At 43.0% G+C, this 16151-nt stretch overlaps 1 protein-coding gene across 1 annotated transcript; it reads left to right on the top strand.

The window, feature by feature from the left end:
• Positions 1-1624: 1624 nt before the first annotated feature.
• LOC138363593 (uncharacterized) lies at positions 1625-15783 on the top strand. The gene is made up of 4 exons (XM_069322955.1): positions 1625-1720; positions 8445-8872; positions 14283-15113; positions 15147-15783. Exons 1-4 carry the CDS (start codon positions 1625-1627, stop codon positions 15781-15783), a joined length of 1992 nt encoding a protein of 663 aa, XP_069179056.1.
• Positions 15784-16151: the final 368 nt, after the last annotated feature.

Here is a 16151-nt window from a genome sequence, read left to right on the forward strand (position 1 = left end):
TTTTCTCTATGTATGAGGTCAATTTTTTTTTATTGGAGTTAAAATTAACGTAGATATATGACCGAACCTAACCAACCCTACCTAACCTAACCTAACCTATATTTATAGGTAAGGTTAGGTTAGGTAGCCAAAAAAAACTAGGTTAGGTTAGGTTAGGTAGGTTAGGTAGACGAAAAAACATTTATTCATGAAAACTTGGCTTATTAGGCAAATCGGGCCTTGAATAGTAGGCTGAGAAGTGCGTTCTGGCTATTAGGTACGACATATATATATATATATATATATATATATATATATATATATATATATATATATATATATATATATATATATATATATATATATGTCGTACCTAGTAGCCAGAACTCACTTCTCAGCCTACTATGCAAGGCCCGATTTGCCTAATAAGCCAAGTTTTCATGAATTAATTGTTTTTCGACTACCTAACCTACCTAACCTAACCTAACCTAACTTTTTCGGCTACCTAACCTAACCTAACCTATAAAGATAGGTTAGGTTAGGTTAGGTAGGGTTGGTTAGGTTCGGTGATATATCTACGTTAATTTTAACTCCAATAAAAAAAATTTACCTCATACATAATGAAATGGGTAGCTTTATCATTTCATAAGAAAAAAATTTGAGGAAATATATTAATTCAGGAAAACTTGGCTTATTAGGCAAATTGGGCCTTGCATAGTAGTCCAAAAAGTGCATTCTGGCTACTAGGTACGACATATATATATATATATATATATATATATATATATATATATATATATATATATATATATATATATATATATATATATATATATATATATATATATATATATATGTCGTACCTAGTAGCCAGAACGCACTTCTCAGCCTACTATGCAAGGCCCGATTTGCCTAATAAGCCAAGTTTTCATGACTTAATTGTTTTTCGTGCAGTTGTTTATATATATATATATATATATATATATATATATATATATATATATATATATATATATATATATGTCGTACCTAATAGCCAGAACGCACTTCTCAGCCTACTATGCAAGGCCCGATTTGCCTAATAAGCCAAGTTTTCATGAATTAATTGTTTTTCGACTACCTAACCTACCTAACCTAACCTAACCTAACTTTTTTGGCTACCTAACCTAACCTAACCTATAAAGATAGGTTAGGTTAGGTTAGGTAGGGTTGGTTAGGTTCGGTCATATATCTACGTTAATTTTAACTCCAATAAAAAAAAATTGACCTCATGCATAATGAAATGGGTAGCTTTATCATTTCAAAAGAAAAAAATTAGAGAAAATATATTAATTCAGGAAAACTTGGCTTATTAGGCAAATCGGGCCTTGCACAGTAGGCCGAAAAGTGCATTCTGGCTACTAGGTACGACATATATATATATATATATATATATATATATATATATATATATATATATATATGTGTGTGTGAGTGTGTGTGTGTGTGTGTGTGTGTGTGTTGTGTGTGTGTGTGTGTGTGTGTGTGTGTGTGTGTGTGTGTGTGTGTGTGTGTGTGTGTGTGTGTGTGTGTGTGGAGAAAGCTTCATGAGCGTGCAAGCCATATATCACTAAGAACTCTTTTGACCCGGCCAGGATTCGAACCCATGCCGTCCAGCATCACCCCTAAACGTACACAGTACCGTGACCACCGCACCAATGATCGTCTGAAGACGATCTTCAGCACAAAGTTCGCTAATTCTGTAAGTATCATATTTCATTTAGTGGGAAAACCCTTGCTTCTGTCCTATAGAGACTCGGCAAGGTATGCCTACATTCTTGGACTACCTTATTCACTTTTGAAACAATGAAATGTTTCATTTGTTTTAGAAACTATCGGTTTCATTCATTTAGTAGGATTTTCTTGCCCTTATTCTCTTACATTGAGCACCGGGTACAAGATTTCCTGCGCTTTTGATTGACTAATCATTTACCCTATTAAAATTAACATTAATTGTTAACTATTAAAATTCCACAGGATAGTTACCAGCTGCCACGTCATCCTGTTACTGACACTTACCATATCACAAGTATTCGTTGTACATTTACTTGCTATTTTTCACCATGTTTCGTCTCCAAGCTTTTCGTAACGATCCAGCAGGTGAAATAGGGAATTTAAGTCGTGCCAAGAGGACCGAATTACAAACTCTTGCACACGAGTATTAACTAGATGTTCCCCATGGAGCCAACAAAAATGAATTGCACAATTTAATAATGGATCACCTCTTAGATGAAGGGAAGATTGACTCTGAAACTCACGAAAATTATTCTATTGCAGATAGACATGCTCTGGCAACTATGAAACTGAAGCTCGAACTTGCAAAGATCGAGCGGGAGCAACAAAAAGAAGCTCTACAAATGAGGAAAGAAGAAGCTGCAATCAGGAAAGAAGAACAAGAACGTGAGGCGGCCCTGGCGAAAGAAGCTCTACAAATAAGGGAATGAGAGGCTGCAATCAGGAAAGAAGAACAGGAACGTGAAGCCACCCTCATGGAACGTGAGACTGCACTACTCCGTGAGCGTGAGCGTGTACAGCTTGAAGCAAAACAACGTCACCTGGAGATGCAACGCGAGCATGATAAGAAGCAAGCCGATATGGCTATAGCATGTCGACGACAAGAACTCGCGTTGGAAACTACACACCACACTCAGCGCCAACAAGCTACCGCTAATCGTCCCGTAAGTTTCAATGTCTCCCATGCAAGTAAGTTAATGCCACCATTCGTTGAGACAGAGATTGATGTATTTTTCACCACTTTTGAGACCCTAGCTGAAAACTTAGCTGGCCTGCAGATCAATGGTCTACCCTTCTCAGAGTGCATCTCACAGGTAGAGCTACAGTTACTCTCAGTACCTTAGCGTCTGAGAATGACTACCAGACCCTGAAGCAAGCAGTTTTAGACGCCTACCTTCTCTCCATCGAAAGCTACAGACGAAAATTCCGTGATTATCTGAAGGCAAGTACCACCACCTTTCTAGAATTTGCCAATACCAAGAAAAGATATTTCATGAAATGGCTGGAAGCAGCACATGTCTCTACATTTTCAGAACTCATCAACCTCATGCTAGTTGAGGAATTCTTGAGACGTGTTCCCCCTTCCATCCGTTTATATTTAGCAGACAAAGAAGAAACCGACTACATCAGATGTGCGAAGTCAGCTGACACCTACAGCCTCATCCACCAGCTTACACCAGAACCACCTTCCAGTAAGAAGTCTTGGTATAGTTATGATAAAGTGAGTGCCGATCAAGCGAGCGCTCAATTGTATTGTAAGTATTGCAAACTCTATGGACATATCAGAGATAGATGTGTGAAGGCTCAATACATAGGCAATGAAACTCCTAAACCCAAACCGACTCCTACTAAGTCCGGTAAGCCTGTGATGAATGTTGGTGTTCCTGTTAATGATCTTTCTCTCTTCAGCAAACACCTGTATCCTGGAACTGTCTCAACCAACGGTGCAGATCCGGAGGGACGTTTCAAATTGAAGATCTTGAGATACACAGCGGCTCTTCAGTCAATAATATTGAAATCGGCTGTGCCTAACATCACCTACACCTGGGAAACCGTCCATATCACTGACCTCACTGCTACCACTCCGTATCCACTCGCCAGAGTCCACCTGGATTGTCCTTTTGGGACCTGTGAAGTCCAAGTCGCCATCAGGGAGAAGCCTTTTCCCATGTCTGGAGTGCAACTTCTCCTGGGCAACGAATTGGCAGAAGATCAGCAACGGTCCAACCTGATCATCATGGACAAACCCCAGGTGTGTAACTCTGTAGTGGACAATCCCATCTTTAAGTATGTTTCAGCAGAGGTCCAAAGAAAGTGATGAAGTTTCTCCTCCGGTTTTGGTGACCACCCGTGCACAAGCTGCACGCCCGAACCAGCTGACTCTACTGCAACCGCTGTCCCTCAAGACCCTCAGAATCTACCACCGAATCTTACTAGTTTGGAGTTCCGTAAGTTACAGAGGGAGGATCTATCATTAACACCATTATTCTTCCAGGCTGAGACTCAACCTGACAGTGTCCCTGGGTTCATCCTAGAGAATCAGTTGCTCTACCGCAGGTACAGACCCAGTAAGCTGAAGGAGGACGACGATTGGGCAAATGTTGAACAACTAGTGGTTCCCACCAGCCTACGGCCCGATATTCTACACCTGGCCCTCGGAGCACTTTCTCACTATGGTTTTTACAAAACCTACCACGGAATCAGACAAGACTACTACTGGCCAGGTATGGTTAAAGACGTCAAAAGTTACGGTCAACAGTGTCATACATGTCAGATGGCAGGTAAACCTAACATCTCTATTCCCCAAGCTCCATTAAATCCTATCCAGGTGCCTGCGGAACCTTTCCACAGACTCATCATAGACTGTGTTGGTCCTTTACCCTGGACCAGTTTTGGCAACGCCTATACACTAACTATCCTGTGTCCAACCACCAGATTCACCATAGCAGTTCCAGTAAAGAACATTACGGCTGCTACTGTGGTGAAACAACTTTTGAAGATCTTCACCCAGTATGGATTGCCAAGAGAGGTTCAAAGTGAATGTGGCACCAACTTCACCAGTGATCTCTTCAAGAAGACACTGGAAGAGTTCAACATCACGCAGGTCCTGTCCAGTTCCTATCATCCTGCTTCACAGGGTTCTCTTGAACGTAGTCATCAGACTATTAAAACACTCCTAAAGAAATTTTGCAATGAAACCTTGAAGGACTGGGATAAACAACTTGACCTCATTATGTGCATTTTCAGAAGTCTCCCGAATGAGTCTCTAGGAGTATCTCCTTATGAGATGCTCTATGGACGTAAGTGCCGTACTCCTCTCAAAGCTTTCAAAGACTCTCTATGTAATGCCACCTTCAGTGACCCTCAGAATGTGCCCCAGTTTCTTCAAAACTTAAAACACGTTCTAGAGAGAGTACGTAAATTTGCTAATAACAATCTATTGAAAGCTCAGGAGAGGATGAAGACTCATTTTGACCAAAGCAGCAAACTAAGGAAATTTAAACCAGGAGACTTCGTGTTGGCATATTTTCCTATCCCAGGTTCTCCATTGCAAAACAAGTTTTCAGGACCTTACCGCATCAAGGAGTGCAGAAACAACCATAACTACGTTCTTGAGACTCCAGATAGGCGGCGGAAGACCCAGTTGTGCCACGTCAACCTCCTGAAGCAGTATCAAGGTACTCCCCCCACTGTGTTGGTATCATTATCCACATTTAAAGGTCCATACCTCCACAGTGAGACCTTCCCTGCTTCTCCTCCCGAAAGCACTAACACTGAGTCTTCCAACTCGGAAATCTTTAACGATCTTCATACCTATTTGCAGGACAGTAATAGTGCTCCTCTCATCAGAATCTTCAAGGAACATCAGATGTTGTTCAGCGATGATCCACAGGAGTGTAATGTAGTTCAGCACGACATCCAGCTACTCCCTGACACCCGGCCGATTCGTCAACCTTTTTACCGAATCAGGCCGAGCAAAAAGGAAGTTCTGTGTGCTGAAGTACAGTACCTCCTGGATCATGGGCTGGCCACCCCTTGTGAGTCCCCTTAGGCCTCACCCTGCATCTTGGTGCCGAAACCGCAAGGTAAAGTGAGGTTGTGTACCGATTACCGGAAATTGAATCTTGTGACTATCAAGGATGCTTATCAATTACCTAGAATAGATGAACTTTCGAACGAGAACTTTCGATAGAACGAGAACTTTCAAATCCAGGGATCCCATCACAATGGTTGTACTCTTCAAGTCACTTGTGTTGTCCCGTCTTGAGTACTGCTCAGTACTCACTTTCCCCTTCAGAGCAGGAGAGATTGCTGAAATAGAGGGAATGCAGAGAACATATACGGCACGCATAGACGCAATAAAGCACCTAAATTATTGGGATCGTCTCAAAGCCCTCCAAATGTACTCACTAGAAAGAAGACGAGAGAGATATCAAATAATATACACCTGGAAGATACTGGAGGGCCAAGTACCAAATCTACACAGTAAAATAACAACGTACTGGAGTGAACGATACGGAAGAAAATGTAGAATAGAACCAGTGAAGAGCAGAGGTGCCATAGGCACAATCAGAGAACACTGTATAAACATCAGAGGTCCGCGGTTGTTCAACGTCCTCCCAGCAAGCATAAGAAATATTGCCGGAACAACCGTGGACATTTTCAAGAGGAAACTAGATTTATTCCTCCAAGGAGTGCCGGACCAACCGGGCTGTGGTGGGTATGTGGGCCTGCGGTCCGCTCCAAGCAACAGCCTGCTGGACCAAACTCTCACAAGTCAAGCCTGGCCTCGGGCCGGGCTTGGGGAGTAGAAGAACTCCCTGAACCCCATCAACCAGGTATCAACCAGATGACATCCTTGACGCCATTGGTAATGTTCGGTATCTATCAAAGCTAGACTTACTCAAGAGATACTACCAAGTATATTTGACAGAGCGAGCTAAGGAAATATCTGCCTTCACAACTCCTTTTAGCATTTACAGATACGAACGCCTTCCATTTGGACTATGTAATGCCCCGGCCACCTTCCAGTGAGCTGTCAACCGCGTCATCCAGGGCTTAGACAACACCTACGCCTACTTGGATGATATCGTTGTGGCAACCAACACCTGGAGTGAACATCTGCTCCAGCTGCAACGATTGTTGCCAAGCTCCTGACAGCCAGCCTCACCATCAACTTTGGCAAGTCCACCTTTGCTAAAGGTAAAGGTATCTTGGTCATGAGATAGGGAGTGGCAGCATAGCTCCGTTAAACATATATACCCAAGCCATCCAGCATTACCCACAGCCTACCACCAGGAAGCAGCTCCTGCGCTTCCTTGGTCTTGCCTCCTACTACCATAGGTTTGTGAAGAATTTTAGTACGGTGGCGACACCATTGATCACTTTAACCAGCCCCAAGCAATGGTATCATTGGACCATTCAGCAAACCATTGCTTTTGAACAACTTAAATCCATGCTCTGTTCTAATCCTATTCTCGCCTCGCCAGATATCACGAAGCCTTTCATCCTCCATGTCGACGCCAGTGGTACCGGCATCGGGGGCGTCCTGATGCAACAACGAGGCGAGGAGGTTCTACCTGTTAGCTACTACAGCTACAAGTTAAAACCTCACCAGAAGAACTACAGCACTATCGAAAAGGAACTTCTCTCCATTGTCCTGAACTTACAGCACTTTGAATCGTACCTTCAAAGTGCTCGGTCTACCACCATCTACTCGGACCACAATCCCCTACGCTTCCTGCAGCATGGCCAATTCAACAATCAACTACTTCTACGATGGGCTTTGTATCTGCAGAATTTCAACCTGGATATCTTCTACATCAAGGGTTCTGACAACATCATAGCAGACACCCTCTCCAGAGTCTATGAGGTAGAGGCAGCTCCACCTACCACTCTACCATCTGAAGACGTAACTTCACCCATTAGAGCAGGCTTCGGGGGAGAGTTGTGATGGTAATCTCATTCAAGAGAGATTGATCCTGCTCTTCTCTACATAAAGTTACGTTTATTATACAACAATAAGATGCTACCTTCAAGATACGTCTACCAGTAGCACAAAACGTTTTGACCAGGAGGCAAACGTACCCAAGATTCCCTCCTACTCCACACTCCCTCCATGCCGGCTCCGTCATCAACCAGCAAACTACCATTCCCAACTTGCCTGCTTCTGATTGGTGACCCGCCGACTGCACACCTGCACCTCCGCACCTCAGCGCCCTCTACAAGTCGATGTCTGGGCTTGAACCAGCCATTGAAGTCAGAATATCCTTGTGCTCTCAAGCCGTGAACAACTAACTGATATACGCTGTCTATCAGATGGATGTTTCTCAGCTAGCGCTATATTCTCAGCACCTGCTTATTTTTCACTTTGACTTTATATTATTGTAGAGTAACGTCATCCCTTTTCTTCATTTATGTTATATGTTTTTGACTTGTTTGTTTGCACTGTACATAGCCAAGGGATTGTCTTTATTTTTAATTTGTTTTCTATATTAATTAAAGTTTCATTGTTCATACTATGTGTTTTGCGTGTCTTCCCTTACTTTACTTACTTTACCACAGACAAACAGGCAAGCAGTCTATCTTTTCTTTGTAAGTGTGACTAGGCATTTGACACCAGCCATTGGAGGACTGCCGAACATCTACACTCCTACACTTTCCCCTCACAATATATATATATGATGGGGAGTTGAGATAATATTTAGAGGGGGTTTAGATTTTAATGATTTCCAGTAAACACTTGAGTGTGACTCCTAAAATCAGCCCGAGTGTGAAGTCTTGTCTGGTGTTTACACTCGGGGTCACCCAGAGGCCGCGCGCTGCATATCCCAGAGATCTAATTAGTAAAACTAATTAGAACTCCACAAAGTTCTCTCATATAAAATGTTGTCTGGTAAACCGTGATAAAGGTAACATGTGACTTTTTGGCTGGTGAGAAATATGTCGTCAGTGTGGAATATGTCGTCAGTGTGGAATATGTCGTCAGTGTGGAATATGTCGTCAGTGTGGAATATGTCGGCAGTGAGAAATATGTCGGCAGTGTGGAACATGTCGGCAGTGTGGAATCTGTCGTCAGTGTGGAATATGTCGTCAGTGTGGAATATGTCTTCAGTGTGGAATATGTCGGCAGTGAGAAATATGTCGGCAGTGTGGAACATGTCGGCAGTGTGGAATCTGTCGTCAGTGTGGAATATGTCGTCAGTGTGGAATATGTCGTCAGTGTGGAATATGTCGTCAGTGTGGAATGTCGTCAGTGTGGAATATGTCGTCAGTGTGGAATATGTCGTCAGTGTGGAATGTCGTCAGTGTGGAATATGTCGTCAGTGTGGAATATGTCGTCAGTGTTGAATATGTCGTCAGTGTGGAATATGTCGTCAGTGTTGAATATGTCGTCAGTGTTGAATATGTCGTCAGTGTTGAATATGTCTTCAGTGTTGAACATGTCTTTGTCGTGACGCTGAACCCCGGTTCATTCCGAACACAGCAATTACACAACACATAACACCTTGCCTTAGCAACCGTTACTCCCACCTATACTCCTACACACACCAGACCCTTGAGGCGTAACACTCGGTTTGTACTGGAACACAATGAATGAACATATGGAAGGTATTTAAAGGCCATCGGGTTTTGTCATTTAATTACAAAGAATAGACTCTGACACATAAATACATTATACTCTATTAGGTCAATACACTTCCAATGCCCATAGACCACTTGACTTCCGCGATCACCACACACACTCGTAACTTCCGCCTAAGTCCCTAATACGGAATGATTACTACAACGCTCCACACCCGGTTAGTCTTACATTCAATACTCACATACTGCAAACTTAACTTGGTCACAAAGATCACATCAGGTTCTCGCATAGCTGTCTGCTACACTTCGCTGCTGCCGCAAACGGGGATCCAGAGGACTTGCCAGTTCAACTCCCACAATCAGACTGACTTTAGCCAACCATGGCCTCAAACATTTCACCACGCCTCTCAAGGAAGGTATAATCCGATTAATCTTATCCCTAGAGCGGTAACCTTGATCCTAGAAGCCTGACGAAGAATAATTCCTCTTTCCAGGAATTATTAATTTGGCTAAACAGCTTCGGTCTTAATCCATTGACCTTTCTTAGATATGTGGTCCATAGTCTGTCTACTTAACATGTACTTCCAATCATCATTCGTTAAGTGTTTTAGTAATGATCCTCTAGCTAATAATTCCTACTAACTTGTGGATTACAACACCACTCCCCTCCTTAAACACGCATATGTCCTCATATGCATCATTGCAATGGTTCCATTAGTGCAAGGACCTGGAGGATGCACCCACAATATGTGTACAACTAAAAAATCATCCAAAAAGTTCATGATACACACGATGAAATAAATTAAAATTTTCCCCGACATGACTCACAACACTTCTCCAACATATACATTATATTCACATCATAGCATGGGTAAAATAGTCTGTAATAATTTTTCCCATCTCCAACAATGCACATATACCTAAACTGCTGACATATAATTACATACAAGCATAACCATAAAATTACATGGACCAGAATGCTGGAATTTAAACAGAAATGACACTAGTCATTAATATATACACACACATATATATCTAAGGTTCTTCATCCTTAGTAATAAGTTACTAACAATTTAACATCTTGCCCTGTACTGTTGACATAAGGGCTTACAATGGTCACACAATGTTTCACTGGCCTCCTCCACAATTGGCAGCATCACTTCTCTTGTCTTCGTGTCCCATGGTTGCTAGGTCATAGATCCTCCATGACCCAGACAAAACCCAGGCTGTCCAGCCTGGTGAATGTTGTCAATGTCCCATCGTTGCTCTGAGCTAACGTGATCCTGGCCTCCAGAGCAACGGAGATTCCTACCCCAGGGTCATGTTCCCTCGGGTCTGTGCTGACGTCTCGTTCCAGGGCACCAATGCCAGAACGCTGTAGATACCTCACAGCTCTCTGGTCATCCTTCCTTGCTGTGCTCACCACAGCTGTAGCACATTACTCTAGGCCCATCTGCCCAGAGTGTGTCCACCTGTATTCACACCTTCCCGACCGCTGTACCTGCAAAATATTCCCTCGGAGCCCCCTGGCTCGATCCCATTATTACATAACCCCCTCGGCTCCTTACTCTCTCCCCATATATAGCCTGAACGCAGCTGCAAAACCATTGCAGCTGGCCCTTATCCCTGCTTTGATGTCAGGGGGCGAATTTCGCCTATAACGTCACGTTGGCTTCACTTCCTCCCCCTTTTTTTCTAGAATTACTGAGTGTAACCTCATAGCTTCCCTTCTACTCTACCTGAAGCTCTGTGACATGATCCCGGGGGACCTTCTCAAGCCTAACACTCAGTAATGGTGCCGATGAGGTAATATACAGTATATACATACACATACATTATCACAATAAATACCACATTAAAATTATTTCACAACTAATGTCACTAAAGCATCATACTGCCACTGGCTCGCCTCTAGCGAGATTCCTGTAACAACTTAATTAATGAGAAATTAGTATATCTACTTGGCTCGCCCACTGCAACCATCAACACCTGAAATTTTTGAAATTCTACATTGTAATCTTATCCATAAGACTTACCCACTCCGACTTAATTAATGAAAATTTTAATGAAAATATTGAATTTTTATTAGTCTTTTATGAGTTTTGCTAGATATATCGACTTGGCTCGCCTACTGCAGCCACCAACTCGGCAATTATACACATTTCATCATATCCATAAGACTTACCCACTCCGACACACCATCACCTCTGGTCATCCCAACCACTGATGACCTCATTATAACGCCACACATCCCCACAACCACTTCCTGCGTCCTAACGCACCGACCTTGCTACGCCAATACTCACCTTACCGACCACTACCTGGCGCCCCTGCGCCACCATATACTCTACAATACCACACTCCATACCAGGGCCCAGATTCACGAAGCAGTTACGCAAGTACTTACGAACGTGTACATCTTTCCTCAATCTTTAACGGATTTGGTTACATTTATTAAACAAGTTTATAAGCATGAAAACTTGCCAATCAACTGTTGTTATTGTTATAAACAGCCTCCTGGTGCTTCGGAGCTCATTAATTGTTTAATAATTGTAAACAAAGCCGCCAAAGATTGAGAAAAGATGTACAGGTTCATAAATACTTGCGTAACTGCTTTGTGAATCTGGCCCCAGGCGTCTAAACGCCACTACACTACACCACCCAATGGCGTCCCCAACGCCCTCAACACAACACCCGGCGTCCCCAACGCCCTCAACACAACACACGGCGTCCCCAACGCCCTCAACACAACACACGGCGTCCCCAACGCCCTCAACACAACACACGGCGTCCCCAACGCCCTCAACACAACACACGGCGTCCCCAACGCCCTCAACACAACACACGGCGTCCCCAACGCCCTCAACACTACACACGGCGTCCCCAACGCCCTCAACACAACACCCGGCGTCCCCCACGCCCTCAACACAACACCCGGCGTCCCCCACGCCCTCAACACAACACACGGCGTCCCCAACGCCCTCAACACAACACACACGGCGTCCCCCAACACCATTACCACCACAGGCATATGCCTTGCGCCAGAGCGCATCAAAACACCACGAGACGTCACCACCAATAACACCACCAATAAGTAACCAGACGCCACACACACTCCCTTTTCTCTCGTAATCCGTTAATTACCTGACCAACACTCGTCAGGCATAATTTCTTGTGTAGTGGCCACCCGCCACACTCTACCACCTGCGTTAACATACTTCAACGCTAATGTCTACAATACACCCGGTGTTACAACAACCAGTTATGCTACACATGCTACACCTTGGCGCTACAATGCCAACAATGTCATGCACTATACTACATCCATAATATCAACAGTCAAATCATGCACATTTCACTACAGTAAATACTATGCATTACGCTGGCGTTTAATAAGCCACTACACGTGCATTACACTACACACCCCGGCGTACAAACGCCAATACCCAACCATGCACTACACTTGGCGTCCAAACACCAATACACAACCATGCACTACTCCCGGCGCCACACACCCCCACCAACGGGACACGCTCCCCGTGTCCCAAGGTAACACTCTCCATAATGCTACCTGCACCCACTAAAAATCTCCATGGCCCTCTCCAGGGTACACTAGACGGCGAACCCCAGACGTCAAATTATGCGTCGCTCGCTATGCCAAGGCGTCCATAATTCACTGCGCCTATTTTCTGTATCTACACCTGACAACGCCGGAACTCGCCCAGTACTTTAGGTAATATTTCATTATCCTTAAAATATTCGATTTACACGTTACATGAAATTTAATTAACTTTAAATTACGTAGTTTTCACGCTTAATTTCACCTTAGCAACGGTTTCTCACTATTGCCACCATACCGACGATATAAAACAAGCTCCAAGGTGCGGCTCGCTTGGCCCACCCATCGCTTGGCCCGCACATGGCCCACGCTGGCCCGCACATGGCCCACGCCGGCCCACATTCACCCGCGCTAGTTTACCTCGCCACTCTGTATACTCCGCACTACGAACACTGTATAATCCGCACTACGAACATTGTATAATCCGCACTACGAACACTGCACTTGTTTTGGATCCCGATGCTTCAGTGGTCCAGACTTGCATCTTAGCCGTCTCCCGTTGCGGGAATCTGGAAAGAAAGAAATAAACCCCACATGTGCCCCACAATGGCCTAGTCCCTTTAATTAACTAACACCTCTGACCTGGTCTCACCTGACCTTCTTTCCTCCATCTAGTAACCACCATTCTCAACACAACCCGACGTCTACCATTTCCCGAACATTCCCTCACCAACTAAACCAGTAACACACTTTCTTCATCTCTCAAAGTGTTCCAAAACCTGTTTGCGCTGCCACCAAATATGTCGTGACGCTGAACCCCGGTTCATTCCGAACACAGCAATTACACAACACATAACACCTTGCCTCAGCAACCGTTACTCCCTCCTATACTCCTACAAACACCAGACCCATGAGGCGTACCACTCGGTTTGTACTGGAACACAATGAATGAACATATGGAAGGCATTTAAAGGCCGTCGGGTTTTGTCATTTAATTACAAAGAATAGACTCTGACAAATAAATACATATTAACATACTCTATTAGGTCAATACACTTCCAATACCCATAGACCACTTGACCTCCGCGATCACCACACACACTCGTAACTTCCGCCTAAGTCCTTAATACGGAATGATTACTACAACGCTCCACACCCGGTTAGTCTTACATTCAATACTCACATACTGCAGACTTAACTTGGTCACTAAGATCACATCAGGTTCTCGCATAGCTGTCTGCTACACTTCGCTGCTGCCGCAAACGGGGATCCAGAGGACTTGCCAGTTCAACTCCCACAATCAGACTGACTTTAGCCAACCATGGCCTCAAACATTTCACCACGCCTCTCAAGGAAGGTATAATCCGATTAATCTTATTCCTAGAGCGGTAACCTTGATCCTAGAAGCCTGACGAAGAATAATTCCTCTTTCCAGGAATTATTAATTTGGCTAAACAGCTTCGGTCTTAATCCATTGACCTTTCTTAGATATGTGGTCCATAGTCTGTCTACTTAACATGTACTTCCAATCATCATTCGTTAAGTGTTGTAGTAATGATCCTCTAGCTAATAATTCCTACTAACTTGTGGATTACAACATCTTCAGTGTGGAATATGTCGTCAGTGTGGAATATGTCTTCAGTGTGGAATATGTCGTCAGTGTGGAATATGTCGTCAGTGTTGAATATGTTGTCAGTGTTGAATATGTCGTCAGTGTGGAATATGTCGTCAGTGTTGAATATGTCTTCAGTGTGGAATATGTCTTTAGTGTTGAATATGTCGTCAGTGTGGAATATGTCATCAGTGTTAAATATGTCTTCAGTGTGGAATATGTCTTCAGTGTTGAATATGTCTTCAGTGTGGAATATGTCGTCAGTGTGGAATATGTCTTCAGTGTGGAATATGTCGTCAGTGTGGAATATGTTGTCAGTGTGGAATATGTCTCCAGTGTGGAATATGTCTTCAGTGTGGAATATGTCTTAAGTGTGGAATATGTCTTCAGTGTGGAATATGTCGTAAATGTTAAATATGTCTTCAGTGTGGAATATGTCTTCAGTGTTGAATATGTCTTTAGTGTGAAATATGTCGTCAGTGTGGAATATGTCTTCAGTGTTGAATATGTCTTTAGTGTGAAATATGTCGTCAGTGTGGAATATGTCTTCAGTGTTGAATATGTCTTTAGTGTGAAATATGTCGTCAGTGTGGAATATGTCTTCAGTGTGGAATATGTCGTCAGTGTGAAATATGTCGTCAGTGTGGAATATGTCTTCAGTGTGGAATATGTCGTCAGTGTGGAATATATCGTCAGTGTGGAATATGTCGTCAGTGTGGAATATGTTGTTAGTGTGGAATATGTCGTCAGTGTGGAATATGTCGTCAGTGTGGAATATGTCCTCAGTGTGGAATATGTCCTCAGTGTGGAATATATCGTCATTGTGTAATATGTCTTCAGTGTTAAATATGTCTTTAGTGTGGAATTTGTCGTCAGTGTGGAATATGTCTTCAGTGTGGAATATGTTGTCAGTGTAGAATATGTCTTCAGTGTGGATTATGTCGTCAGTGTGGAATATGTCATCACTGTTGAATATGTCTTCAGTGTGGATTATGTCGTCGGTGTGGAATATGTCGTCAGTGTGGAATATGTGGTCAGTGTAGAGTATGTCGTCAGTGTAGAATATGTCGTCAGTGTAGAATATGTCGTCAGTGTGGAATATGTCTTCAGTGTGGAATATGTCGTCAGTGTGGAATATGTCGTCAGTGTTGAATATGTCGTCAGTGTGGAATATGTGGTCAGTGTGGAATATGTGGTCAGTGTGGAATATGTGGTCAGTGTGGAATATGTCCTCAGTGTGGAATATGTCGTCAGTGTAGAATATGTCGTCAGTGTGGAATATGTCGTCAGTGTAGAATATGTCGTCAGTGTAGAATATGTCGTCAGTGTAGAATATGTCGTCAGTGTAGAATATGTCGTCAGTGTAGAATATGTCGTCAGTGTGGAATATGTCTTCAGTGTTAAATATGTCTTTAGTGTGGAATTTGTCGTCAGTGTGGAATATGTCGTCAGTGTGGAATATGGACCACCAATGGACCACCCGCTTTTAAAGTAAAGAGGGAAACTGAGAATTTCAGATCATTAGATAAAATTCTAGAGAAAACCAGTGACTATGGATATGACTAGAAAGTATGATCATAAGAATAATTAATGGGCTGTATTATTAAAAAAACAAACCTCAAACACCTACATTGGGGGGTTATTACTGGAGGTCAGTACGTCCAGGAATCAGTGTGGTTCGTTCACTAATTCAATTAATAATAATCTAATCCTATAAATAATGTTGAATAGAATATTATTCATACAAAGAAGAAAATGAATATGAGCATAGTAATGAGTTACAGTAAATCACACATTATGTTGAACATTCTGAATGTATCAAATTGCTAAAATATAGGAAAAAGAAATAAGCCTTAGCTTGTA

Source organism: Procambarus clarkii, chromosome 11 (genome assembly GCF_040958095.1).
Source record: "Procambarus clarkii isolate CNS0578487 chromosome 11, FALCON_Pclarkii_2.0, whole genome shotgun sequence".
NCBI classification, from domain to species: domain Eukaryota; kingdom Metazoa; phylum Arthropoda; class Malacostraca; order Decapoda; family Cambaridae; genus Procambarus; species Procambarus clarkii.

Coding starts and splice junctions, on each gene's coding strand:
- LOC138363593 (XM_069322955.1), top strand. CDS start 1,625: ATGCCGTCCAGCATCACCCCTAAACGTACACAGTACCGTGACCACCGC. Junction 1,721..8,444: donor GCACAAAGTTCGCTAATTCT/GTAAGTATCATA, acceptor ACCGTGATAAAG/GTAACATGTGACTTTTTGGC. Junction 8,873..14,282: donor TCGTCAGTGTGGAATATGTC/GTCAGTGTTGAA, acceptor CAACATCTTCAG/TGTGGAATATGTCGTCAGTG.